We start from the raw sequence: 26,935 nt of genomic DNA, 5'->3' as shown, positions 1-26,935 counted from the left end.
TATCCTCTGCGCCGGAAGTGTGTGTTAATTCAGCAAGTGGTTGTTTGGTCCTTGTCATGTTCTGGAAATTGTGCTGAGAGCCAGGAATACAATGTATACCAAATTGTATAAAACATGGTCTTTGCCTTTGTGAAAGTCATAATCTGTAAGAAACAAGCTGGTAAAGAAATGTAGAAACAATATGGTACGTGGTGACTTACAAGCATAAATTTCTAACTGAAAGAGCAGCAGATAAGGGAACAGTTAACTGTGCCTCTGGAGGTCCGGGAAGGTAGGAGCCTTGAGGGATGAATAGGAGTTTTGAGGAAGACCAGGTGAGGAAAAGTAGGGGCAGAGACCAGGGGCTTAAAAGGTCTTGGTGTCAACTCAGAACTCTCTCAGATCTGGAGTGAGGTAGGTGTGGCAAGGTTCAGGGTCTGAAAGACTGTACACCATCATAACAAAAAGGAACGAACTGTCATGTAGTGACGAAGCCTCTGAACTCCCACAGACCCATGTTCAAATCTTTGCTCTCTCGCTCACGAGCATGTTACGTAACCTCTCTGAGCCTGAATTTCCTGAGGACACACTTATAGTACCTACCTAAGGGGCTGTTGTAAGGGTTATAGAAGACAATGCAAGGAAAGCACTTAGCACAACACATTGCACATTAGCAGACACTCAGTCAATGTTAGCAGTTGCTTTTACTGCTGGATTTGATCCCCTGGACATCAGAAAGCTAGTGAAAGTTATTGTTCTCTTGCTGTTGTCACTGTGGATTACTGAACCTCTTTTTGCTTCATCTTAAAATGTTGTTTTGATGATTTTGAAAGGTAATATTTGTAAAGTGCTTAGAACAGTGCCAGGATCATAGTAAGTGCTATGTAAGTGTTTATCACATAATTTAATCTGCTAAGGGATAGAAATATGGTTTTCTGATTTTATACGTGAGTAAGCTAATTTCAGGGAAGTTAAAACTTCTTGCCTAAGGTAGTACAGCTAATAAAGTGCGGAACCTGTGTTTCATTTCATATTATAGCAATTGCATCTTAAAATTTGATTTAAAAAGATGTAAAGTCTGACCATCACAACACGTTTTTAAATTTTGTGAATTCTTGTCAGGTGCTTTCTGTCTTCACTCAGATACAAGTAATAGTTGTTTTACAGAGCGGGAGTCATAGCCAGCGTGTAACTTTGCATTCCAGTTTTTTCTTAGCATCATATCATTTTCCATTTTCCTTTATAGTCATCGTGTTAAATTTTAATGGGTGTGTAAAAGTACTTCAAATTGATTTTCCTTAGCTTTTATCCTGCTGTTGGGTATTAGTCTATTTCCTGTTTTTCATTATCATATAGTACCTGATGCCACTGTAAGCGTATCCCTAAATACAGCCATTTTCTTCTGTTGATTTATTTCCTTACATAAGTTTCCAGGGGTGGGATCATTGGGTTGACCATTATGAATAGTTTTATTGTTTTTGACATACATAACCTGGTGCCTTCCACCAGCAGTGAATGGAGACTGCCAATTTCAACACCGAGATAAAGGGACAGAATTGATGACCTCTCTAGCAATGAGTGTTTTATTTTTTTAAACTCTTGCTAATTTAGTTAAGAATAAAAATGATACCCCAAGGCCAGTTTATTCTTTTGCATGTTTTGATTATTTTTATTTTTTGAAATGGGTTGTCACCTAATTTGTAATGCCCTCTTTTATGCCATCTTCTCTTACCCTCTTTTTCAATGTCTAATTACTTTTTCAAGCCTCCATATATGTACCTCTTTTATCTATTTCTTTTTTTTTTTTTTTTTTTTTTTTTTTTTTTTTTTTTTTTTGCGGTACGCGGGCCTCTCACTATCGTGGCCTCTCCCGTTGCAGAGCACAGGCTCCGGACGCGCAGGCTCAGCGGCCATGGCTCACGGGCCCAGCCGCTCTGCGGCATGTGGGATCTTCCCGGACCGGGGCACGAACCCGTGTCCCCTGCATCGGCAGGCAGACTCTCAACCACTGCGCCACCAGGGAAGCCCTCTTTTATCTATTTCTGATTGACTAACCCAATTTTCTGCAGCACTGATTTTAATATTTATGCAATGATGATCTTATTGCTTCTGTCATGGAGTGAGTGCATCCTGCCGTTCCTGTTTCTTTATAGGGATGTTTCTTTTTCTTTCCCTGAGAATGAATAACAGCTGTTCCCTGAAAATTTCTCGCGTGGTGTGCAAGACTTATTTCAGGGGGTTGATAATTGCTTCTAAGACTTTTCTTGTTTTTCATTTTTTTTCTGGGTACATAGCTTTCTCATTAGGGCCAGATTTTTTTTTTTTCTGTTTTCTTATACTTCCTCTTCAATTTTTGGAGTGTTTACTATAAGGAAGCTAATTTTAAATTTCATTTCTACCTGTTCGGAGGTTGGGATCAGGTCTGTCAGAGGTGCTCTTTTGTTCTCCATTATCCCATTTGCTATTCAATAAGCAGCGTTGCAATTCTAGTTGAGCCTGTAGACCAGACCATTTGAAGGGTCTCTTTTCATCTTGTTCCAGCATGTGGTTGTTGCCAATATGTATCTCCTGAAACAGGCCGATGGAGCATTTTTAAAATGTGCCGTTAGTGTGGTAGATTAAAAATAAAAATTTTCTTCTGAAGTTTTTCAGTTCTTACTACTCCTTGTATTTAGCTGTATATATTTGATTTATTTATGTAAATAAATAAGTTAACTTTTCAGAAACTTTCCTGTAGGTGTTTTTACTTTTTAAAATTTATACCAGGAAATCTTTTCCTTCCCATTCTGATTTTTCGCAAAAGACAAGAATTGGGCATCAGATAATGATACAGTCGAGAGTGTGTGTGGCATAGTAGCATTGGTTTGGAGCCAGAGGAAAATGGATGTGGACCCTGATCACACTTAACTACCCGTGTGACCTTGGCAATTTCAAAAATATTTCTGAACCTCAGGTTTTTTCAACTGTAAAACAGTAAAAAATCATACCCACCTTACAAGATTGTTATGAAAATTAAATATGGAAAGCACCTAACAGGTTGCCTGGCACAGGGCAGGTTTCTAATAAATGATTGTTGCTCTTTTTAGTAGTATCATGACGTTTAAAGTGGCGAGAAAGCAGTCAGTGCTATGATGATGTAGATGCGACTCGAAGGGTAGGAAAGCTATGACTCCACATTCACAGTTAAAGGGTAGAGGTTGTTCTTATAGAGAAAATTAAACAAACCAACAAAAACCCCATTGGACCAAGAGTCATAAAAAGGAAGTTCTGCCAGTATCTCTCCCTCTGTGTTCTTGGTGAAGTGACTTCACTTTTGGGGCTGTGTCTTCATGCATAAAATGAAGGGGTCCTGCAACCATGATAGCTCCGGACTCTCAACTCTGTCCAAATTCGCTATGCTTCTTACCACTCTCCTAGGTATGAAAGTCGCCTTTTGTTTTTGCTTTTTACTGCATATCTGATCATGTTAGTGTTTAACGCCCTTCCTCCAATGGCTTTGTGTTGCTCTCAGGTTCTGACCTGAGGAGGGGTTGACCCCCCGCTGCCTCTCTGGGTTCCTCCCCACCACACACACTTTGGCCAAACTCCTTCCCACCCGGAGCCTGCAGTCCTGCAGTTCCCACCCCTGATTGCTTTCTCTCCCACTTACCCTGACCAGCTCCACCTACCCTTGTCTCAGCCCTGAGGTCCTTGCCTCAGGAAAGCATCCTCTTACTCCTCCACCATCTTTCCTTCCTCCCCACAGATTTCACTGTACCGCTTGGAGCCCCGTACAGCTCTTTTGTAATGCTTACCACAATGGTAATTAAAGTTACTTGCGTAATATTTGCTGTAGGCCATCTCTGGTTGTTAATGGCTGTTTCCCCAGTACCTCAATTACTGCCTAGCATGTTATAAGTGCTAAATAAATATTGGTAGGATGAATGAATGGATAAACGAATAAACGTAATCTTTAACATAATGCTAAAGGAGGCAAAGTCTTTGATTTTTAATACTTCCTGTAGATCCAAGACTTAGCCAGGTTGGGTGCGAGGGAAGAACGAATGCTTCATAAACAATTTTAAAAATAAATTGGTTAAGAATCCGCCTGCCAGTGCAGGGGACACGGATTCGAGCCCTGCTCCGGTAAGATCCCACATGCCACGGAGCAACTAAGCCCGTGCGCCACAACTACTGAGCCTGCTCTGTAGAGCCTGCGAGCCACAACTACTGAAGCCCGCGTTCCTGGAGCCCGTCCTCCTCAACAAGAGAAGCCACCACAATGAGAAGCCCATGCACCACAACGAAGAGCAGCCCCTGCTCGCCACAACTAGAGAAAGCCCGCATGCAGCAACGAAGACCCAATGCAGCCAAAAATAAATTAATGAATTAATTTTAAAAAAAAGTGCTGACGTGATATTTGGTGCTGTTGGTTCTTTCACATTAGAAAAATGCAAAATTAATTTCTATTTCAGTCCTCAGTTCCAGTAAGAAGTGACCAGCTCTGCTATACCCTTTCAAATTGCAAAGTGAGGAGTGCTTGGTGGTGGTTCATCGTGGAGACTTTTCTTCTGTATTTGGTGCGTGTCTTGGCCTTGGAGGTGCATCTGTTCCTTTGCTGTATCCAGACCTTCCCTCAGACCATGATACCCAGACCCATGGGGACTGAATCAGTTATAGAGTACACCTGAGAATAGGTGAGATCTGTCTGGGGGAGAACCTGCCAGAGCAGTCCTGATCTCCATATTTTCTTTGAATCCCTAATACCTGCTACCTTGCCTGGTCCACAGTAACCACTCTGAAGAGGATTGTTGAGTGAAAGGTACTTGTTTCCTTTTCTTTCCCGTCTGTGGATAATGACGCCTTTCGTTTACATCTCATTCTATAGTTTATAGAGTGCTTTCACGGCCACCAGCTCATTGGAAGCTTGCATGCCGTGAGGAAAGTACGGCAGGTATTTTCATCTCCATTCTAAACTGATTTTAAAAAGGAGAAGAAAATATCAGAGGAGTATTCCTTGCCAACTGTTGCCTGAGAGTTACTTTGTGTTTTTTTTTTAGAATGAGGTGGGATTTATATTTTAATTTTATAACTGTAAACTGCCTAGAGTTCAGGAGCTGAAACTCAAAAAATCTCTGCCTTCTAATTCCTAGGGTAAAGACATCCATTGCCTCTCATGCAACTTTTCTGCTCCATAGATTTTTTGCTTCTTTCTCTCAACATAAAAGATGGGATAAAGAGACAGTATTATAAATTATGATTTCTTTTACACATTTAGGGTTTTTTTTCATTTTAATGATTTAGACTCTAGTTTAGGAACTGTTCTGTTCCTTTTATTGCCAAGTATCTATCGATTCAGCAAGCATATATTGAACATCTTCTATGTGCCAAGAACTGTACCAGATGTTTGGAGTAAAATTAGGATATGATTCCTCTCTTTGAGTTGCTCACAACTTAGCAGGGGGTACAGATACATAAATAATTAAAATACAGGTAAACCAGTGATATTGTAGAGGTAGGAAAAACTAGGAGAGAGGCCAAGCAAAAAGATAACTTCTCAGAGAAAAAAATGGGTGGGGGGGCAGAGGGGATCACCCCAGGCAGAAAGTACAGAAGGATGGGTCCCTGATGTGGAGAATAGTCCAAGGTAGTTGTAGCAAAGAGGAGCAATGGGGGACGATAGGACTTGAGAGGCAGGATGGGTAGACTTGAAGGTCTTATGATGGTAAAGCTCAGGCATTCTCTAGGTAACAGGGAGCACTTGATATTTTTTAAAGCAGGTATGTGACATCAGATTTTTAAAAAATAACTGATATTAACGTGTTCCCTTCTAGCAATTCTGAGTTCCAAATTAGAGATTTTGAGAGCAAGAAGTGAAGTGAAGCAAAAAGCAATGATTTGTTGTGGGAAAGTGAACCCCACTTACACTAGCTGTCATTTCTGCTAGCAGCGAAAATGACTCAGGACAGCTGTGTGGGAGATCAGAAAGAGGAGTGGATAAAATCGAACCATATGGCTTTGGCTGGTCCCCTGAGGTCTTAGTTGTGATGTTAGGACTCACTATCAGCCATCCAAACACAAGGACAACTAAGTAGAACCTAAAAGAAATTCCAAAAGTATATTCCTAAAAGTATATTCCAAAGGAGAAAAAGAATCCTCATTTTCCATAAACTATCCAAAGCTTAAACCAACAAGGTCAGATGTTTTTGCTCTTTGAAACAGTCCCCAGTCATTTCGCAACTCTTTACAGCATCAGATGCTCAAACCACGTCAAACAGCATAATTCCTGTTGAGTGGCACTTTAAAACAGCAAATGAGATGTCAAAGAAATGGTGAATTGAGAACCATTTTTTTCCTCCTTTCTTATGAAAAAGTTAACTGAAAGCAACTGTGGTTCAATGGGTGGACTTCAGTTTAGGTAATTAAGTTTGTGGTTTCTTGTATGTGTACTAAAAGCTGGGTGCTTACACGATCAAAGCCAAATTCAAATTCCATCTGAAGCCTTACTATCCCTTCTCGGAAGGAAGGACAAATACAATACAACCCACTGATTGTGTTCCGGTAGACTTTGGGAAATGTATTTCGAGAATATTTTCCAAGAGTTTGACTGCTTCCTCAATCTTCAGAATTTCCCATTAGCTTTGAACCCTGGCAATCTACATTGAATTAAATAATTTCTATTAATAGGACATGTTGATTATCCTAGGAAACTTGAAGTGATGTAGTTATTAGCATTGAGTTCTATTGTTCCCTCTGCTGAATATGACATTAAATCATTAGAAAAGAAATTGTAAGAAATTTTACTCTCATGGCCATTAACATGAGAGATGAGACATTTTCCATCATTTTAATGTACAGTCTACAGAGGGGATAGCTGTATGTCCATGGACACGTCCTTTAATCTCTCTGGCCTCAGTTTCTTCATCAGAAAACAGGAGATTTGAACCAGCTGACATGGAAATAGTTGGCACTTTATTATAAACATGTATTTCTCTTACATATAGTCCTTGCATACACACTCCAGGGCTGTCACGGAAGCTTCATAGTTTCAGAGACTCAGAGTCCTTCTCTCCTGTTGCTGCGCTATGTTCAACACACAGCTTCCCATTAGCTTTTTAACCCTGGTGGTTAAAAATGCTGCCCTAGCGCCTGCCATTATGTCCACATACCAGCCAATGAGAAGAGAGAAAGGGCCAAGGGGAAGACGCATCCATTCCTTCAAAGGCGTGATCTAAAAGGCGTGATCTAGCTTCCACTCAGCCAGCTAGTCATGTGGTCACAGCTAGCTGTGAGAGGTGTGAGGTGCTGTCCTATCACGTAGTTGTCATCTATACCTCTCCATATGGGAGGAGGGGGGCAGATGTACTGAGGACAGCTAACGGTCTCCTGGCACGACATTTGAGGTCCTTTCCAGTTTTAAAATAAATGATAACAAGTGCAAGTCCCAGGTCTAATTTCTCATCTGCCTGTGAAAAAAATTCAGACCATGTCTGTTTCCTGCAAGTACCTGTTTGAAAGTACTGGTAACAGAGGAGGCAGGCGGAGGAAAGCCCAGCAGAGGGTGACATTGTAAAGCCCGTGGAGAGTAGCCCAATGGAGCACATTCTCTGTGTGAAAAAAACTGATTACTTGAAAACAAAGAAATGTATTTGTTCCTCTCTATACTTCCCTTATCACTCAACAAGAAACAAATTAACTGAGACTTTAATTTCTTCGTACTACTTCCATATCCAAGTTTTGTTTCCAGTTAGAAGGGAGAATCAAGTTAGTTTCTGTTGGATACAAATTACTGATTTCCTCCTTTGCCCAGCCCAGGATATGGCTGGATAGAGCAAGGGGGCATTGTAAAGGCAGACGTGTTATGGCTGATGTTTGAATTAGCTACAGCTGCATGCTTAACCTTTAAAGGTAAAAGGATCCTGCAGAACTCCTTTTAACAGTGTGTATGTTTACCACTGGGGATGTTCGCTAAATCTCCTCCTTCTGAGTCCATGGGGCACCTCTTTGCCCATGGGACCATGTGACTTGCTTTTCCTAAGGGAATATGAGTTGGAGATGATACGTGTCACATTTAAGGGAAAACCTTAAGAGCCAGTGTAGAATTCTACATATTCTATTCTGCCTGCCATGGCGACCGACAAAGTTCTTGCTTACTGGTCACTTTGCCTCTGCATCCCTGAGTGAGGACATGACATGGTGACATGGAACAGCTCCCCTGCTGACCTGTGAAGGGCATGTAGCATGAATAGAAAGAAACCTTGTTTATAAGCCGCTGAGTTTGGGGGATGTTTGTTACCACAGCATAACCCCCTGGCTGATACAAATAGAAACTAAAAAATGCCCCCTCCTCTGATGGGGGTGGGGGACAGTTACTACTCTATTCATGAAAGTGAAATCATTAAACAAAAACCCATTATTGTTAATAAGTGCCAAAGAAATCCAGTGTATAATGCACACATCTTTTTGTCCCTTCTAAAAGCTTTTACCCAAATACTAATAACTAGTGCTCAAATTATTAAGTCAATTTAGTTGTCTCTTCATAGTAGTTAGTGACAATATTTTAAGTAAATGCCAATTCCTAAACTCTCATCTTAACATAATTTTTAGGATATATGATATACCAAGGTTTTAAAAGAAATTGACAGACATAGTATATCCTTGAGTCTGGCAGTTTTCAGTAATTTGAGTTATAGAGACTTGTAATCTAGTTTTGGAAAAAAGCTTTTTATGCTATAAAGTTCTGTTTGTAGTTCTGAGGCCCTGTACCTTGGAGCAGAAATGGTGACTTTTTGATCTGTAACCTGTGAATGGTAGTGCCATGAACAACATAAATGCCACCATACCAGTTTTTCCCCCAAATATTTAGCATTTTTTAACCATTTAAAACAAGTATCAAAGTATACTTGTAAATTTTCAAATAACTTTAAAAAAATTATTTTATTTGAAAGCCAACTCCAGAAACAAATAATAATCGCTAACATTCATTGCATGTTTACTATCCACCAGGTATTCTAAGTGATTCCACAAATTATCTCTTTAAATCTTCATAACAGTCCTCTTATACATAAGAAAATTGAGGCACAGAAAAACTAAGAAATTTACTGAAGCCCATGTAGTTGCCATGGTTGCCATGGTGAAGGAGTTGGTTTGAACCCATGTCATTTGGCCCCCGAGCCTCCATTTATATCCACAGTGCCTCCTCTGGGGGCGGGAGTGTTGGGAATCCCCAAAGTCCTCCTGTCTATTGTTGATTTTGCCCAACTGTGTAAGTAGCAGCGCAAATGAAATATTGATTACACTTCTTTCCTCATTTTCCAATTACAACCAGTATGTGATCACCACCCCCCACCTCCCAGAAATACTAGTTTTATTTGTTTGGTTTTTGTTTATTTATTTTAAGTAAAGCTCTCTAAAGGACTAACTTACAGCATCATCCTAAGTGAATATGCTTCCATTGTTATTAGAATAAGCCTTGACCTGGTGATCTGCTGTGCATCTGGCCGGCCCTTCTCATCTCAGCAGGTAGAATCATGACTTCACTTCAGTAGGTCCTAGACGAGGACATTTACATTATCTGGATCTCTTCAGGTGACAGAATAAGGATATAAATCTTGTGCTCAGACCCTAGCAAAAATGATAGGAAGAAAATATCAGCTCCTTAAATATTTACTTAGGGATCTCATTGTGGTCCCCTGATGACACTGCAGATCCAGAGAGCCTAAATTGCTCAGCGTGTTCTCCAGTTAAAACTTTAAAGGCAGGGCCCTGGATTCCTTCTTTTGCGTGATAAGCATAGCAGACTTGGCAGTCCAGCTGGGAAGTGCATGATCTTGGTTGACTTTTTGAGAAAGGTGTGCCGAGGAGTGTGTCTCCGTTTAATGATCTGGAAGCCAGCGGGTGTCACAGGCTGGTGTGCAGAGTTACTGAGTCAGAACTGTCTGAGCTTGAGTGGAAAGGTGACAGCATTCCACGTGGCTTCTGGCAAGTGTGGCGTGTCCACGTGGCCAGCCATCCTTTTACAATCTCTTGTGCAGTAATTGCTGAATTTGCTAAAGTTGAATGTTCTGGGGGAAAAGGAATGAGGGTGATTAATCGCCTGAACTCTGCTCTTGTTTTTGGTTTCAGGCAAATTCCTCCTCCATACAGGGTGCAGTCATCTTTAGCTTGTCAGCACGTTATTGTCACAACATGTTGGGAGGCTCATCAGCTTAGCCACTTACAGCTAGGCAAGTGATGGAGTGAAAACCCCATCCCTTCTGCATGATTTCACCTGCAGATCTCACTAGGGATCCTGCGGTATAGTACAGCACAAGGCGATTCATATAGTAATGCTAATAGCGAACACTGTGTGCCGGGCCCAGTTCTAGACACTTTACATGACTTAACTCATTTCTTACTAATAACAACCTATAGAGAAGATTCTTTTACTGTCTCTACTTTACGGATAAAGGAATTTTAAGTACTTAGGGAACTTGCCTGGGGTCATGCAATCAGTAAAAGTTGGACCTGGATTCACACCCAGGCAGTCTGGCTCTAGTAGCTGAAATGACCCAATCACAGTTCACAGTAGTGTTCACTAGAGGATGGTAAAGTATAGGATCAATAGTGATGCAGAGGACGGAAGGAAGTATTTCAGCAGAACATGTTACTTGTTATCAGCAGAAGGTTATAGATTTACCGGACAAGCAGGTCAGAATTCTGAGCTGCTATTGGATGAGACAGTTTCATGTAGGAGAATCTTTTATCCCCTCTATATGCAGAGTTAGTGGAGTTTTGTGGGTATAATAACAGAGAGTTGTTGCATAACAGAGAGTTATGTGTAAGCCCTAGTGAGCTTATGCATAGGTAGCTTATTAGAAAATCTCTACAGAGTACGTGTGTGGATCATGTAGCAATGACGAGACAGCCCTGGTGGTCTTTGTGTTTGCCTGAGGATCCAGCAAACCTTTGAGGAGAAGGAGTAATGTCCCCTGTAGTGGACCCCGAGGTCCTGCAGAGCTCAGAGACTGCCGGCCTCCACGGCCACAGCATACTTAGGGAGGAAAGAAAAAGTTGCAGTTCCATGGCCTTATCCAAAACTCTCTTAGACTGTGAACAGGGAAGAATGCTTTAAGGATGATGCTACGGAGTATGACTGGAACATTCTCGCACCCAAACCATGGAGAACTGAGAGCATGGCATCCACCTTACTGTGGGAGCTGAAGATGAGGGCTGAGGCTCACTGAAAGAGCAAGGTCCCATTGGGCAGTGGCCCAGATGCACCACTGCTGGGGAGGGAGCCCTCCCTCACCTCAGGAAGGACAGACCTGAGTGCTGACAGAGGGGGTGGTGGATGGGGAGGAATGGCTGGAGCCGGACAGAAGCCAACAGCCATGGCAGGAGCACCTAGGCTGACCCGGGTCAGGGCCAGCTGGGGCAGGGGCTGCCCATTAGAGGTGACTCCGGAGCAGGGCAGGGCAGCAAGGAGACCTTAGTGCCCTAATACCCGCCCCGGGTTTCCCTGCCAGGAAAACTGGGAGGAGTCCTGGGGGGGTCCCAGAGCCTCTCCTGAGAGGAGGCCATGTTTTTACTCACATCCTTGGGTTTTCCTTCCTCAGACCAGTGTAGCCTGGGAAGCAACAATGATAATCAAATTATATTATCACTTACTTGTCATGTACTAAGTGAGAAGTCAACTGGTTGGTTTAATAACCATTCAGGGCCTTCTGAGTTGCTCATTTATGTGCTTAAAGTGATCATTTGATATCATCTGTAACCAATTTGTCTTGGTTTTTGGCTCTAGACACCTGGATATTTTGGCTCTAGACATACTGTACCAGGGGAATTCTAGCTTTCTAGAATTCCCCTGGTATAGTATGTCCACTGTATTGTTACAAGAAGTAGATTTTTTTTTTCTAAAAAAATTTTTTATGACTTCTGGCAGTAGAAACAGATAGATGTATTTAATAATTTGGTGAAATGTCATCAGGAATATCGTTTATTTAAAAAAATAACTAAATATGTATTTGTCTTCATTATTTTGAAACTCAAAGTTTGCTGGTGGTGGAAGACCTGTAGTGATTTCAAATGCTTTTCTCTAGTAAGGAGGATTATTTTTGCTCTTCTCAAGCACCACTGACTTCTAGTCCTCTGTATAGTTTTTTGTAAAAGATAAGAGGTTTTTCCAGAACCATTTATTCTTCCCAGGAATTGAAGCCAAATAAGGAAGGAATTAGTTGAGTTCATATTTGGTTTGAGACTATTACGATGTTTCCTTTAAGTAGTTTTGGAAAATACAGATACATTTGATCCCCATCACTCACTCTATTTTTGTTTTTAAACTTCTGGTTCAGCAACATTAAAGGGAATTAATATTTGGATTTAGATCACTTCTGATTTAAGGCTGATAGCTTTAAGGTTCAAGGTCACACGTCTTGAAATCACTTAATGTTCTGTGCGTTTTTGAGAAAGCAGTCAAAACGAGATGTTGACTTCTACTGCCAGACTCAAACTTCAGTGGTTATTTCCTTTATAAAATGAATCATTTAATAGAAATTTAAATGATAAGATAGTGGCTTAGAGCTTGAGGCATGGTGGCTCGCTCTGTCATTTTGTAAGAAATCATTTAGAACTCTGCAATGCACCTTTTCCTTTTCATTTCTGATGATGCGTGGTATGTGTCCAAAAAAATTTTGAAATTCAGGAAACAAAGCAACCAGATGCCATTTTTCACCCATTAATCTAGCAAAATTGCTTTAGTTTGACCATATCTGGTGCTGCTGAGGTTTGAAGAAACCAACACTCTTGTGCTTTGTTGGCGGATTATAAATTGCTACTACTCTTTGATAGACAATTTGGCAATATCTTTCAGATTTTTGAATGCATATACCTTTTTTCTAAGTAGTCCACTGCTAGGACTTTACTGTATGTGGTGTATTAGTCATCTGTTACTGCATAACGAATTACCACAAATCTTAACAGCTTAAAACAACAAACATCTATTATCTCGCACAGTTTCTGAGTTCAGGAATTGGGGGCAGTTTAGCTGTGTGGTTCTGGTTCAAGGTCTCTCATGACGTTTCCATCAAACTGTTGGCAGGGGCTACAGTCACCCCAGGGCTCGCCTGGGGCTGGAGGGTTCTTCTCCAAGCTCACTCTCCTGGTTGTTGGAGGCCTCGGTTCCTCATCACATGGGCCTCCCTACAGGCTACCTGAGTGTCTTCATACCATGGGTGCTGGCTTCCCCCAGAACAAATGAACCAAGAGAAACAGAGCGAGCATGTGAGAGAAGCCCAAGAGGGAAGGCACAGTCTTTTATAACCTAATCTTGGAAGTGACATACCATCATTTCTGCCGTAGACTCTGGGTCACATAGACCAACACTGGTACAGTGTGGGAGGGGGCGATGCAAGGTGCGGAAACCAGGAGGTGGAGATTCTCTGGGGCCCCCTTGGAGGCTGCCAACCACATGTGGCTACTTTAAAACAAACAAAAACTAGAACTATATCACCAGCCTGAATGGTCGTCTCTATGTTACGTAAATTACAATATACATTATACTGTAGGATGTGTTGCAGGTGTTAAACAAAGGAAAAAGATCTCTGTGTAGCTATAAAAATCTTTAAAATATGCTATTAGGTAAATAAAGAATGCACGTAGGGGAAGCTTTATAGGATGATATATTTTATATGAATGTTTTAAACGTATGTATGTGATCTGACAGAGCATACTTTTTTTTCTAGAATGAGAAACTGTTACTGGGGATGGACCTTTCATCTTTTTCCCTCTCTCCATTTTCCTAATGAGTAATTTTTTAAAATTTGGAATTGGGGTACGGACGTCTGCCCTAACACTGCTGTTGTCCTGCCCCTTTACCCTCAGTGCCTCAGCCCTGCCCCACACTGATCTTGCTTTTCCAAGTCCCTGAGGGCTGCAGGAGTTGCTGGGCTGTGACTGTTCCTACACCGGCCCCAGCTGTTCATTTGCAGCCCGTTTTCCTGTGGCGCACGGACTGGGTGACACGTGGACACTTTCTGCCTCAGTGTCTTCAGCCAACTGGGCAAGAATTTTTGTTTGAACAAGTTTTGCGAGTTCCAAGATGCCTGGTCTACCTGGAATCTCATGAATCATTGGGTTTTTGTCTCACGGAGGTTTCCTCCCAGCTGGCTATCCTGCCTTAAAACTCCTTTTCTTCGGAGGCAGGCTCTTGAGGCACGACTGGCCTGACTGCTTTCTTCTAGAAGCAGCATGTTTCTTTCTAGCCCTGGGGTGAAATGCTTCAATGAAAATTCTGCTTTCAGTTACGAACTCAGTGTTTTGGTCTGCCAGCTTCTGCTTCTTACTATCTTTCAAATCCTCATTTATTCAGTAAGAGTGAGTACATTTGCTAGGTACTTCCATTGTGCCCAGAGTCTGGTTATTTCTTCCATTACAGCATCTCCATGGCTCTCCTTTTCATTAATTCATTCCACAAATATGCAGTTAGCCTCGACTCTATGCCAGGACACTGTGTTAGGGACTGGAGAGAGAATTGTAAGCAAAAAGCCACGTCCCCTCCCCGAACCGACCTTACTGTTGAGTGGGAGGGACCGATACTACCGAATTAAGCATACAGATCGATGACTACAGACTGATGATAAGTGCTATGAATGAAAAGCCCGGTTGCATATGTCAAGTAGGCAGACTTGCAGAGCCAATGATGGGATATACAGTGTCTTTGTGCAAGTTAGAAAGAGCCATCCCCTCTCTGTGGACAAATTAAAAGGCAGCTCCTTCAGGTATATGCAAGCGTATAGGCACAGAGTTCGGCAACAGATGGAGCCTGTTTCTAGTTCACACAAAGGAATCACTTTTTCCAGGCATGTGTAGTCCAGTACCAGGCCATGTGACTTGGCCAGTAGAGCAGCCTTCCCCTCGCCCACCTTTATCAGGAACCCTTATTTCGAACACAGTCTGCCCAACCAAAGGGGAGCTGGCTGATCTGGAGGATTGGGTAAGGCCTAAAGGCTAAGTTAACCAGACAAAGGGGAGGGGGGCGGAGTGATGAGGAAGGCAATCCAGAGCCTTCCAGGCAGAGAAAACTGCGCGCTAAGGCCCCCAAAGTACAAGAGAGCCTAGGATATTCCAGGAACAGAGACTAGAGAAGGAGAGTGAGCGGAAGGGTAGGTTGAGCCGAAGCCGGAGCAGCCAGAAAAGGCCACACCACGCAGGGCAGGGTCTTCCTGGACCAGTCAGGAGGCCCAGATTGAGGATGGCCCCAAATGCCAAGCTAGGAAATTTGGACTGGAGTACCATTCTTTTATTTGCAGAGGGTCTGAATTATTCTGCCTCCTTTTTGTCTTTAAGTATAATCCTTCTTTGCTTGTGTCAATTTGTGTTTATGATCCTCCTTCCTTGCCAATTAAAGGCACATAAATGCTTCTTTCTCTCCCAAAGAACTGCAAATGGCATGCATGCTCAAGGCAGGTTCTTGGGCTTGCTGCTGGGCACATGGTTTCTGAGAACCCCAAGGAGGAAATGTAAGGAAATCACGAGGAAAGTCTGTGCCTTCCCCCATGACCAGCTCCCACACACACATACACACATGCACGCAACCACAGGAATGTTCTCTGCGACGTACCAAGTCGAGAAAATAAAGCCAAATGTATTTGTCTGTTTTACTCTGGCAGCATTTCAGGTATTTAAATTTTTAGATAACATCTTAAATTAATTTAACTTGAATATGTTAAGTGAACATATCCTATCAGTTATGAGGAGGACAATCAAAATGAATATGCTGTTCTCTAGGAACGCGGTGTGGGTGAATATCAGACATTGTTTGACATTCACGACGACCATCTGAAATATTGACCTCGGGCATCAGAATATGCAGCTGCAAGGCAGGCGAATCAGGTGATTGGAAACAGATACCTGCCCCCTGCTGCCTCCTCGGCACCCACTCCACTGACTGCTACCCCTCGTGACCACTGCTGGAGGTTGCTACAGCCCTATGAAGGCCATTACTCTCTGCTGGGCCTCACCTCCCTCCTCCTCCCCCCTCCTACCGCCTCCTCCCCCCTCCTCACCCCTCCTCCCCCCTCCTCCTCCCCCCTCCTCCCCCATCCTCCCCATCCTCCTCCCCCTCCCTCCTCCCTCCTTCCTCCCTCCTCTTCCATCCCCCTCCCTCCTTCCTCCCTCTTCTTCCATCCCCCTCCCTCCTCCTCCCTCCTCCCTCCTCCCTCCCTCCTCCTCTTCCTCCCCCTCCCTCCTCCTCCCTCCTCCCTCCCTCCTCCTCTTCCTCCCCCTCCCTCCTCCTCCCTCCTCCTCCCTCCTCCCTCCTCCTCCAGGTACCCTAATAAGGTGTGCTTCCCAAAGACCTGCTGACACCTCCTGGTGGTGGTACCTCAGCTGCACACTGTGAAGGAGAGAGTCGGCAGGTACCAGACACTGGTCAGGCAGGACAGTAAAGGTGCCTTTTGGAAGTGTAGTAACTCACATCTCCCATCTCCAACACACACACACACACACACACACACACACACACACACACACACACACACACGAAACCCATGTGCACGCACAAGCCCACACTAGTCGGGAAGGCGAGGCTGGTTACATTGGCCGTGAAAGAAGTGGGCCAGCAACCTATACTGCCTGACCCTGCTCAGTGTTCTGGTGGGGACGTTCATTTGTTTGACTCACCCTCATCACAGTTTCATTGTAGGTGTCTTCGTGCTGTATACATGGAATCTACGTTGAGTACTTAACTAGTTCCTAAGGGGTCTGTAGACGGAATTCAGGAAGTCTATGACATGATTGAGAGAAACAAATTAACATCTTTATTTTCACTAACCTCTGATGAAAATTTAGATTTCTGATTAGGACAAATAGGTAGGGTACCTTCCTTTGGAGAAGGAAATAAGGTGTCTAGGAAAACAACACAGTAATTATGAACGTAGGCAACAAACCAGTAGCACTACCTGTGACTTTTCAACAATAGAAATCAGATGTTTTCATAGTACTTTAAAGTTATTGTAGATATTATTATTTGTTAAAGTCGTTGAAATATTAATGCTCATCACTGCTTCAAAATTACCATAGTTATCAGATCCTATAGTGTATCTTCTTATTTAATACATTAATAAAGAATATATATTGCTATATCACATATTTTTTTCCTAAAAATATTTTGATAACTCTATTTTGTTATAATTTTTGTCCTTTATAACCCCATGTGTTTATTTTAGGAATCTCAGAACACAATTCCAAGAAAAGGTACATTGGCTTTACCAGACTGCCAGAGGGGTCCATGGCACAAAAAGGTTCTGAACCCCATGTGGTGGAAAGCACTTGAGCTCCAGGCTTAAATCCTGCTCAGTCCCCTAGCTGTGTAACCTTAGAATAGTAACTTCTGAGCCTCAGTTTCATTATCTGCAAAATGGTTTAATACTAGTGATGATGTAGGTAAAGTAGGTGAAAATCTCAGTTAAGGAAAGGACTTATTCTTTTCCCTCTAGTTATATACTAAAAAGTGTGAGGCCTTGTTTAGAGTACTCTGCTTTTAAATTGATAAAGTAGAATCACTAAGAAATCACTTAAAATCCTCAAATCTGTTTTCTTTGCCTTTTGTTTTCTCTCTTAACAGCAGTGTTTTAAAATATAATTAACCTGTATTTAAATATATGTATTAAATATATAAAGTCAGGGAAAGTATCATATATACTAACATTTATACCATTTTAGTTGTTGCCTTTTAAAATACTTTAGTCTCTCTTTTTCTGTTAAGGAAATAACATTGGATTCCCTACCCATTCTCTGCGTAAGATAATATCTTTGTCGGCCTTTTTGTTTGATTGCTTTTGTGATGTGTAGAAATTCAGGTGTGGAGCAGCAGGGATGGTACTGCCAACTAGGCACTTCTGGGACGTTCCTGGCAGGTGTTTTTTCCCTAGTCCATCACTTTTCTTTCTAATGAAAAATTTATCAGTAAAGTCCCAAAATTATTCTGTTTTATGTATTCATATAGTGCTAATTTTAGATAAGTATATACGTCACCAAAAAATCTAATTATATATAGAAAGTGCCTTTAGAATGATAGTTAAAAAGCAAAATGTAGTAGTTGATTGGAGATGTTAATGGTTATTTTTACTTAATGTACCAGTAACTATTGTATGTTGTTGTATAAAAACAAATGGTATAAATAGATGTTTAAGTATCAAAAAGATTTAAATATCAAGGAAAGCATTTTGTGATAGATCAGATTGCAAGGCCTGTTAACGTCTGTTTTTAAAAACCTTTTGAAAGGAAAGTACATTAATTTGTTTTAATTTTGTCGACTACCCAATTTTCTTCACCCAACTTTTTAAAAAGAGGCAGATTGTAATGCCGCCCACAGCACGTTTGCTACCTAAATCTCTCTTAGCTACCTTCTGGATTTAATCTGCAGGACTGATGAGCAGAATTTGTGGCAGTAAACCTGGCCGTCCAGAAGTCAAGTTTCTTCTAGTTTTGTGAAGATGGACTTATTGGACTTGGTTAAACCATAACTGGCTGTTGAGAGCTTGAGATAGTCTAGTCTAGTCAGTGACATGACGAAAGACCAGGACATGTATTTTTTAATGGATTTTTCAGCTCTATTGGCGTATATTTGATGTGTCTATACTTAGGTATACAAGGTGATTTAATATATGTATCCATTGTGAAATACCACAGTCAAGTTAATTAATACATCCATCACCTCACAGTTACTTTTTTTTTTTGTAGTGAGAACACTTAAGAACTACTCTCTTAGCAAATTTCGAGTATACAATACTTTATTGTATAGTAGTACTCACTATAGTCGCCATGCTGAACAGTAGATCCCCAGAACTTGTTCATCTTCTAACTGAGAGTTTGTCCCCTTGACCAACATCTCCCCATTACCGCCACCCCACAGCCCCCCACAAAAGATATATTCTGATAACCCAAATAATTCTGGACAGGGTGGCTATGAAAAATTTTAAAAGAGCAACGAAAAGGAACTTGGTATCTCAAATATCAAAATACATAGTAAATCTGCAATAATTAAAACAATGTACTGCAGGCATAAGAATCAATGCAACAGAATAAATAGCCCTGAAATACACAGAAAGACACAGACACACACACACACACACACACACACACACACACACACACACACACACACACACACACACACACACACACACACACACAGTTGGTGATCACTTGGAACACAGCAAACCAGTAGGGGAAGAAATGGATTATTCAGCAAACCACATACCAAAATACACTCCAGAGAAATAGAGAATTATGTGGGGTTTAAAAAAAATTTTTTTTTAATCTAGGAGAAAAAAATAGGTGACTATTTAACCAATACTGGGATGGGAACATATTTTGAAATGTAAGAGCAGTGGAAGAAACCACAAGTGAAAGAATTACTTTATTTCACCATGTTTCATTAAAGATATAATAGTTATGAGAGTGAGGAACTAAACCAAGAATACCACAAGTAAATGGAGGGTTTACTAGAAAGGGATCTTGGATTAATCCACAGGGAAGGACAGTGATTGGGCTGGGCCTTCCCAAGGCTAAGACAGAGAAGCTACTCTAGAAGGACCAGGGATCTGAGCACTGGACCCGGGCTCAGTTACACAACCAATGTCTGCTGCTTTCTGGCTAGCTGTTCCACCCTGGACCAGCTATTCCAACCAAGGCCAGCAGGAGGGAGGACCCACTGCCTTCTCTGGACAGGAGCAAGTTCTCTGAGAAGAGAATGTGAGTTGGACAGAAAAGGGCTCAGAGCAGGGCAGGGATGATGCATGCCTAATATATGCAAATTTGAAACTCCTTAGAACAAAAAATACAGCAAACGTTTAAAAGATAAATACCACCCAGTAAAAAAAAAAAAATGCAACAAATATTACCCCCCAAAATATTAATATCTTTAACATAGAAAGGGGTTTTGTCAGATAATAAGGATATCCTGAACAATCCAGTTTTTCAAATGGGCAGAGGACATGAATAGACAGTTTGCAAAAAAAAAAAGAGAAGAAAAGAAAATAGTGTAGTATACATGGAAAAAGAAGATTAACCTTATTAGTAGCAAAAAAAAAAGGGGAGCAGATTTAAGAAAACAATAAGATACATTTTTGGCTCTAGGAAATTGACTTTTTTTATGCCTTTTTTTTTTTGGTGTTTTTAAAATCATGCTGTCAATTCTGGCAAGGATAGAGTGGGCTAGACACTCATATCCTGCTGAGAGTGTAAATTGTTACAGCCTTTCTGGATGAAAATATTTTAAGCCATGAAAATAGGTGCTCATGTTCAAATTGATCAAATAATTCTTCGAAGAAGAAGGCTGTCAAAGATATGTATAAAGATAGCTATTGTAGCATTATGTGTAATGGTAGAAATCTGGAAATAACCTAAATCCCCAATATTACCTAATGGTTACTTGATAATTTATCCATATAATGAAATAAATGAAATAGTGTAAGCCATTAAAAATCATTTGTTCAAGGAATGTTATTTACATAATTCCAATTTTGTAGATAAACAGAAGAGAGAGAGAAAAAAACAGAAACAAAGAGATGTAAAACCAACAAAGAAAATATTCCAAATTGTTAAGGCACTTGGTAGGGCAAGGTATTTGTTTCCTACAATGAAAATGTTACCTCTTTTCGGTCTTAGACATGGGCACACCGCAGAAGGTTGTTGTTATCAAGTCAGATGCACCTGACACCCTATTAGTGGAGAAGCATGCAGATTATATAGCATCCTGTGGCTCAGAGAAAGATGATTATGAATACTGTGTGTCTGAATATTTGAGAATGAGTGGCATCTATACTGTAATGGATCTCACGGGACAGCTACCTCGCATGAATAGAGAAGAAATTCTGACATTTATTAAGTCTTGTCAACACGAGTGTGGTGGAATAAGTGCTAGTGTTGGACATGATCCTCATCTTTTGTACACTCTTAGTGCTGTCCAGATTCTTACTCTCTATGATAGTAGTAATGTTATTGATGTAAATAAAGTTGTGGAGTATGTTCAGAGTCTACAGAAAGAAGATGGTTCTTTCACTGGAGATATTTGGGGTCCCACTAAGCAGCTGGTCTAACTGGAGTTAATGGTCTGCTGGAAGTTCCAGCATGCACTGTGCTAGTTATATCAGCGTACAGGAGTACTGGAACAGAGGGGGCCAGTCTAAAAGATAAGGGCTGAATACAGTGCAGGCAGGAGAGACCAGCTGCTTCATGGGATGTGAAAATCTACTTTTATATAATAGGGAGAAATCGACACAAGATTCTCCTTTTGTGCGGTGGCAGCTTTGGCTCTATTGGGGAAGCTGTATGCTATTAATGTGGAAAAGGCAATCGAATTTGTTTTATCATGTATGAACTTTGATGGTGGATTTGGTTGCAGGCCAGGTTCTGAATCCCATGCTGGGCAGGATTCCTGGCTATTACTAGTCAGTTGCTTCGAGTAAATTCTGATTTACTTGGTTGGTGGCTTTGTGAACGACAGCTTCCATCAGGTGGACTCAATGGAAGGCCAGAGAAGTTACCAGATGTATGCTATTCTTGGTGGGTGTTGGCTTCCCTAAAGATAATTGGAAGGCTTCATTAGATTGACAGAGAGAAACTGCGCAGTTTCATTTTAGCATGTCAAGATGAAGAAACGGGAGGATTTGCGGACAGGCCGGGAGATATGGTAGATCCTTTTCATACTCTATTTGGAATTGCTGGATTGTCACTTTTGGGAGAAGAGCAGATTAAACCTGTTAGCCCTGTTTTTTGCATGCCTGAAGAAATGCTTCGGAGAGTGAATGTTCAGCCTGAACTAGTGAGCTAGATTAGACCCCTTGATGCAAAAGTTGCTTAGTGTAGTTTTACTGTTTTAACATTTCAGTATTTGAAGTGCTTAACAAACTTAATGGCTGCCATGTTAATATTTTGTACATGAATTGTGTTGATTTTAATAAATTATATAATTATACATATTGTAAATTAGAGACCTTTATTGTATCTTCAGCTTTCCGTTTTCTTCTGGAATGCTGTTATTCTGAGCGTTAATATTTTGTTTATGCTTCAATGTATTTATCTTGTTTGTCTCCATAACAGCAAACTGAGTTGAACTCTATTTAGCTGATGAAGTCTTGTGTTCTGATTTTCCCTTGATATGTTATATATAACTGTAGTTAATATAAATTGGTCTTTGTCAATGAGAATGTTAACTGATAAAGAATTGATGAACCCCATAGGAATTAAAAGATGAAAAAAAATAAAGGGCTGAAATTTGGGAATATTTCAAAAAAAGAAAAGAAAATGTTACTTTGGTTATCAGAAAAACAACAGCAATGACGTATTTGATATTTGTATCAAAAGTAAAATAGACATTTTTATCATTTGGCCTAGAGAAGGGACATACCTGTTCAGGAGAGTTGTTTCCATATATTCCTGGCATATTAGTTTAAAAGGATTAAATTAGTGAATCCATCTCTAAAGATCTAGGTCCATGCCTGGTACTCATCATAGTACTTAGAAAATGTCCACTGTACATTCAGATCTCAAATCTCTATTCATACATGTGCAGAGAGCCCAAAGCCTGCTGTGTATATCTCCTTGATTCTTCATGCAATCTGGATGTGACTTTTCACAGGTACCAGGATGAAGGAAGATGTATTTTATTATTTTAGGTTAGGAAAGAGCAGTTAACTTTAAAAATAAATCCAAGAGAAATAAACTAATGCCATTTTTTTTCTTGAGAATGACTGCTGGATTTCTATTAATAATCCTAGGCTCAGTAGTTATTTCACAGTCTGTCTTTAAATAAATTTTTATTTTAAAAAACTATTCATAGTTTAGAATTCACAAAAATGACATCCTGCTGTTTATTCTTAAATCAGTGCCCGTTTACTGTTTGCCTGGCTCTGTGCTACACACTCTAAAGGCGCTATCTTATCCTCACAATCCTATGTTTATGGTTTTTACTCCTCTTTTCAGAAATAGAGGTTTCAAAGTCAAGTTAATAAGTGATGCCTTTGAACCTGTCTGCTTAACCGGGCTATCATGCGTCATTCATTCATTCATTTATTCACTCATCCAATGAATAAAACACATCAATTCAAGGAAGTCCGTGTAAAGCAAAGATTTTTAAACTTTATGGTCCACTTCCTTTGTATCATAATTTATAAAATAATATCTATAATAAAAATATAATAAAAGTATAATAAAAACGTATAATAAAAGTATAATAAAAATTATGAACAGTCCCTTAATCATTTCTTGTAACTTAAATTGGCCTATAATAAATTCTTTAAATTGTGATGGTTGGAAATGGACACAAAAATTGAAGCTTTTTTATTGTTTACTATTAAATTCAAAAGTGTATGTTATGTGTGTGTGTCTAAGAACAACATAAACATTTTTTCTAACTCTGGAGACTGCGACCTCTAGCTAAAGAGTAGTCTTCTCCACCAACCCCCACTCTCTATTATCCTGTTGTATTTTCTTCTTACTACTTCTCACTACCTGACTTGATATTATCCATGTGTTTGCTCATTTGCATTGCCCCTTGCTTCACTACAATGAAAGTTCTGTTAGGGCACCAGGTTTTTGTCTTTTTTTTTTTTCCCCGTACTTGCTCAGAGCTACTCGGTTCCATTTATGCAGAATCAATGAATGAATAGATGGATGAATGAGTTTCTCTGCCTCTATCTGCTATGTTGGAGCAGAGGACTCCCCCCACCCCCACCATTTTGAGGTTTCTAAGCTGTACCAGGGCTTTCCAGGAGATACCTGATGGGTGACTTTTCCCAACACTACCATGTGGCAGCACCATTCCCCCTACCCCTCACTCTGCTCTGACTTCCTGTGGAACCTGCTGCTGGAGCCCTAAACCCAGGAAGCCATCAGTGCCAGGCAAAGCCCCCATGAGCTGCTGCTGCTTCCTGCACCTACACAGCCCCTCAGGGCCCAAGCGGAGGGCACTGATGTCCACAGCCAGAGGCTGCTTCTTGCATTATGGAAGAATCCTCACCAAAGTCCACCATGTCGTGGAACTGTGCTGTGAGTCTTCTCTGCTGGTGTGGGAATGAGCGCACACACACTCACACCCACATTGCAGAGACACCTGTTACCTTCCTGTCCCAAAGTTCTGGACCAGAGCTACCTTGTGCTCCTGAATTCTTTCAGGTTCTGGTGAAACCTCCCTTTCTATTTTTATCCCTAGGGCAGGGATTGGGACTAAGGGGAGAGATTATTGTGAGGCGGGGTGGGAGGCTTGACTCAATCAGAAGTCCTGAGTGAGGAAAAATTCATCACAGCTCCACTTCAACACTGAGGCATTAGCTAACAAGCCTCCGGCAGGAGAAATAACTTCCCTGCAGGCCACGTGGTACCTCCTGCAGATTGTCACTGTGTGGAACGGCCCGCTGACCCTCCAGGCCATCTGGATACAATGGACCCCTGAGATGAACTCACTTTAGCCCCGGCTAGGATGGCTGCTAGAGGGAGATAAAGCTTAGCTGCTTCCTTTCTGCTTCATTTTGGACTGTACTCTAGAAAGATATGTAAGAGATGGTATTTCTTATTAATAATTGCCCACTCCACTCCTTCACTCCCCAATACACACACACACACACACGCGCGCGCACACACACGCACACACACACACCCACACACACACAGACATTCACAGTGTTCACCACAGTATATATTCTCACGGAGTTTTATTTGGCTTCTTGGACAAATAAACCAAGGCAGGTGAGAGCTGGATAAGCCGTGGGGTAGGTCAGCCACAGTGGTAGGATTTGAGTCTCCCGACCTAAGAAAAGGAACATGCAGTGCCTGTTGACAGGCATGACCTTGTTCCATGCATGCTTCTTGCAACTTAAAGCGTATCCAGAAACCTGTTCTAGCTTCCAGCGCAGAGAGTCACAGAGCCTCTGCTAGTAAAGGAGGCTTTGTTCTAAGAAGGCTGGTGCCTCTCGTGGATCTGGGCAGAGGAGAGGGCAGGGGCCTTCTGCCAGAGGCTAGGCCAACCCAAAGAAAGGGAATCGGGGGGCTATACCCCCTATTTATTTAAAGAAAACAAGAAAGAAGGAACCTTCCACCATCACCACCACTGTGACCACTGCTCACTATTTTTTCAGGTTTGTGTACCCATATAATGCTTTTAACTGGAAAAGGCTATTATGTTTTAGTTTGAAACAATTTAGTATGTTGAAGAAGATGAAGGTAGGGAAGACAGAACCAGCCTTAGAAATCCTGGAATAGTGACAGGGCCCAACAGGACCAGACCTTTCCTATGGGGAAAAACCATACTGCACGCTTTGTAAAAACATGGTCCTTGCTATTAAGGAGGATGGCTATAATATTAGAAAGGAAGAGATGAATGGAAGACTGTCTTGGCTTAGAAAATCTATTTCTTTTTTTTGTTCAACTGAGTCACTGTGATAAAAGTGGCCTGAGCATCACAAGATTTGCTAACCTTTTGTCATCTCCCTTCCCACTCTGTTCCCGAAAATGTTAGTGGTTTTTTTTTCTATCAGCCTTTCTCTTGCTTCAAACAGTAGTTTCTCCTCATAGACAAACATTACATCAGTTTATGAGTTATCACTGATTTTTCTTTTTTTTTGGCATGTATGTGAGCTGCCCTCTGCTCCCATCTTTGCACTATCCAATTGGAATTCTTAACCAAATGCCTTGGCCCCCTGGCTCTCAAGAATATCAGTTTGGGGGCCATGAATTGATCTATTATTGTTCTTATAGTATTGAGTTAGCCTAAGAAGCCCCATTTGCAACATCATTCCCATGCAGTTTTAATCTCCACTTAGGAAGTATTTAGATTAATTCTGGTGCTCATTGATTATATATTAGTTTGGATTATTTTAAAGTAATTTTGTTTTAACTTTAAAAAACCACCACCAGTAGCTTGGCAGTACCACCACAGAATGTTCTGAGTGAGGAACATTGTTTTCAATAACCCCACTGTGACTTGGGTCCAGCCATTCACTCATGAAGTGGGGAATGGCAGTGGAACTTCACCAAAGTGCAGTTGTCCTAAAAGGACATCAGGATAAGCCCCTGTTTGTTAAACGAATTCAGGCATAGGTCTATATACAAAATCTAACACAATGTCCTGCTTTACCCGCTTGGTTTTCGGAATGCTAAGAGCTAAGGGCCGCTGGCTGCAGTGCCCAGGTCCAGCTTTCTCAGGGCCAGGCCGTTCCAGCCCATTTCCTGTCTCCTCTTCCTTCCCTTCTCACTAATTCATTAGCAGTCATTAAAGTGGAAGCTTAGCTTACAGTTTTCACCTTAGCTTTCTGTTTTCCTCTTCAGCTACCACTTCACAGCTTCCCCAACACTCACCAATAAGAAACTTTCAGCACGTGTGTCGCAGAACACAGTCCTTAACGTTCATCGATAAATGATTTCTGTGGCCCTGATTTGTGTGAATAATGACTGCTAATTTCACTCAGGCTCACCGAACATTTCATCTTGGCAAGGTGACAAGTTGTAGATTTTTTCTTTTATTTCCTGGGATAGCCACTAGGATTTTTTTTTTTTTAACATCCATTTTCTATGCCAGGAATTCCAAAGTCAAAATATACAGAAGCATCTAGCAGGAAGACAGTCTGAGGTCACGTGTAACCATCTACTGCAGTACAGGGACCTCTCTCCAGTACCCCCAACACAGGGTCCTTTGGCGGCCAACTGCCACCCCTGTGAGGGGAGAAAACTCCCAATCACCAGGCTGTACACTCTGGTTGCTGGGTTGTCAGATGCTTTGTGTGAGCTGAGGCCAGGATCTTAAGCTCTCTGTTTCTTCATATGAAATGGTGACTGTAATAATAGCAGTTATTTCCTCATAGAATTGTTGAGTGTGTTAAATCAATTAACACACATAAAACCTGTGGACAGTTCCTGGCAAGAGCTAGTGCACAATCACTGTTTGTGGGTAATGCTGCCTCTGTAGGTGGAACCCTGGAGTAGCAGAGAGAGGAGGGGTGAG

At 41.3% G+C, this 26,935-nt stretch overlaps 2 protein-coding genes and 1 pseudogene across 9 annotated transcripts in view; all 3 read left to right on the top strand.

Moving 5' to 3' along the window:
- Positions 1–26,935, top strand: part of TSEN15 (tRNA splicing endonuclease subunit 15) — a 538,803-nt gene that overhangs the window by 422,842 nt on the left and 89,026 nt on the right. The window lies entirely within an intron of this gene.
- C1H1orf21 (chromosome 1 C1orf21 homolog) overlaps positions 1–26,935 on the top strand; it is a 175,203-nt gene that overhangs the window by 59,242 nt on the left and 89,026 nt on the right. For 7 of the 8 annotated variants that reach the window (XR_012331172.1, XM_073803590.1, XM_033853542.2 and 4 more), the window contains exon 3: positions 4,434–4,538. The exons of the other annotated variant lie outside the window; for it this stretch is intronic. Coding sequence is in view for 6 of the 7 variants with exons in the window: in XM_073803590.1 (XP_073659691.1) it covers positions 4,434–4,538 (105 nt within the window). In the remaining variant the exon portion in view is untranslated. The remainder of the gene's footprint in view (positions 1–4,433; positions 4,539–26,935) is intronic. 8 annotated transcript variants of the gene reach the window in all.
- On the top strand, positions 16,225–21,916 carry LOC101324150 (geranylgeranyl transferase type-2 subunit beta-like; annotated as a pseudogene).

This window comes from Tursiops truncatus, chromosome 1 (genome assembly GCF_011762595.2).
Source record: "Tursiops truncatus isolate mTurTru1 chromosome 1, mTurTru1.mat.Y, whole genome shotgun sequence".
NCBI classification, from domain to species: domain Eukaryota; kingdom Metazoa; phylum Chordata; class Mammalia; order Artiodactyla; family Delphinidae; genus Tursiops; species Tursiops truncatus.
The sequence above is the reverse complement of the archived record's forward strand: the minus strand, read 5'-3'. Positions and strand labels throughout refer to the sequence as shown.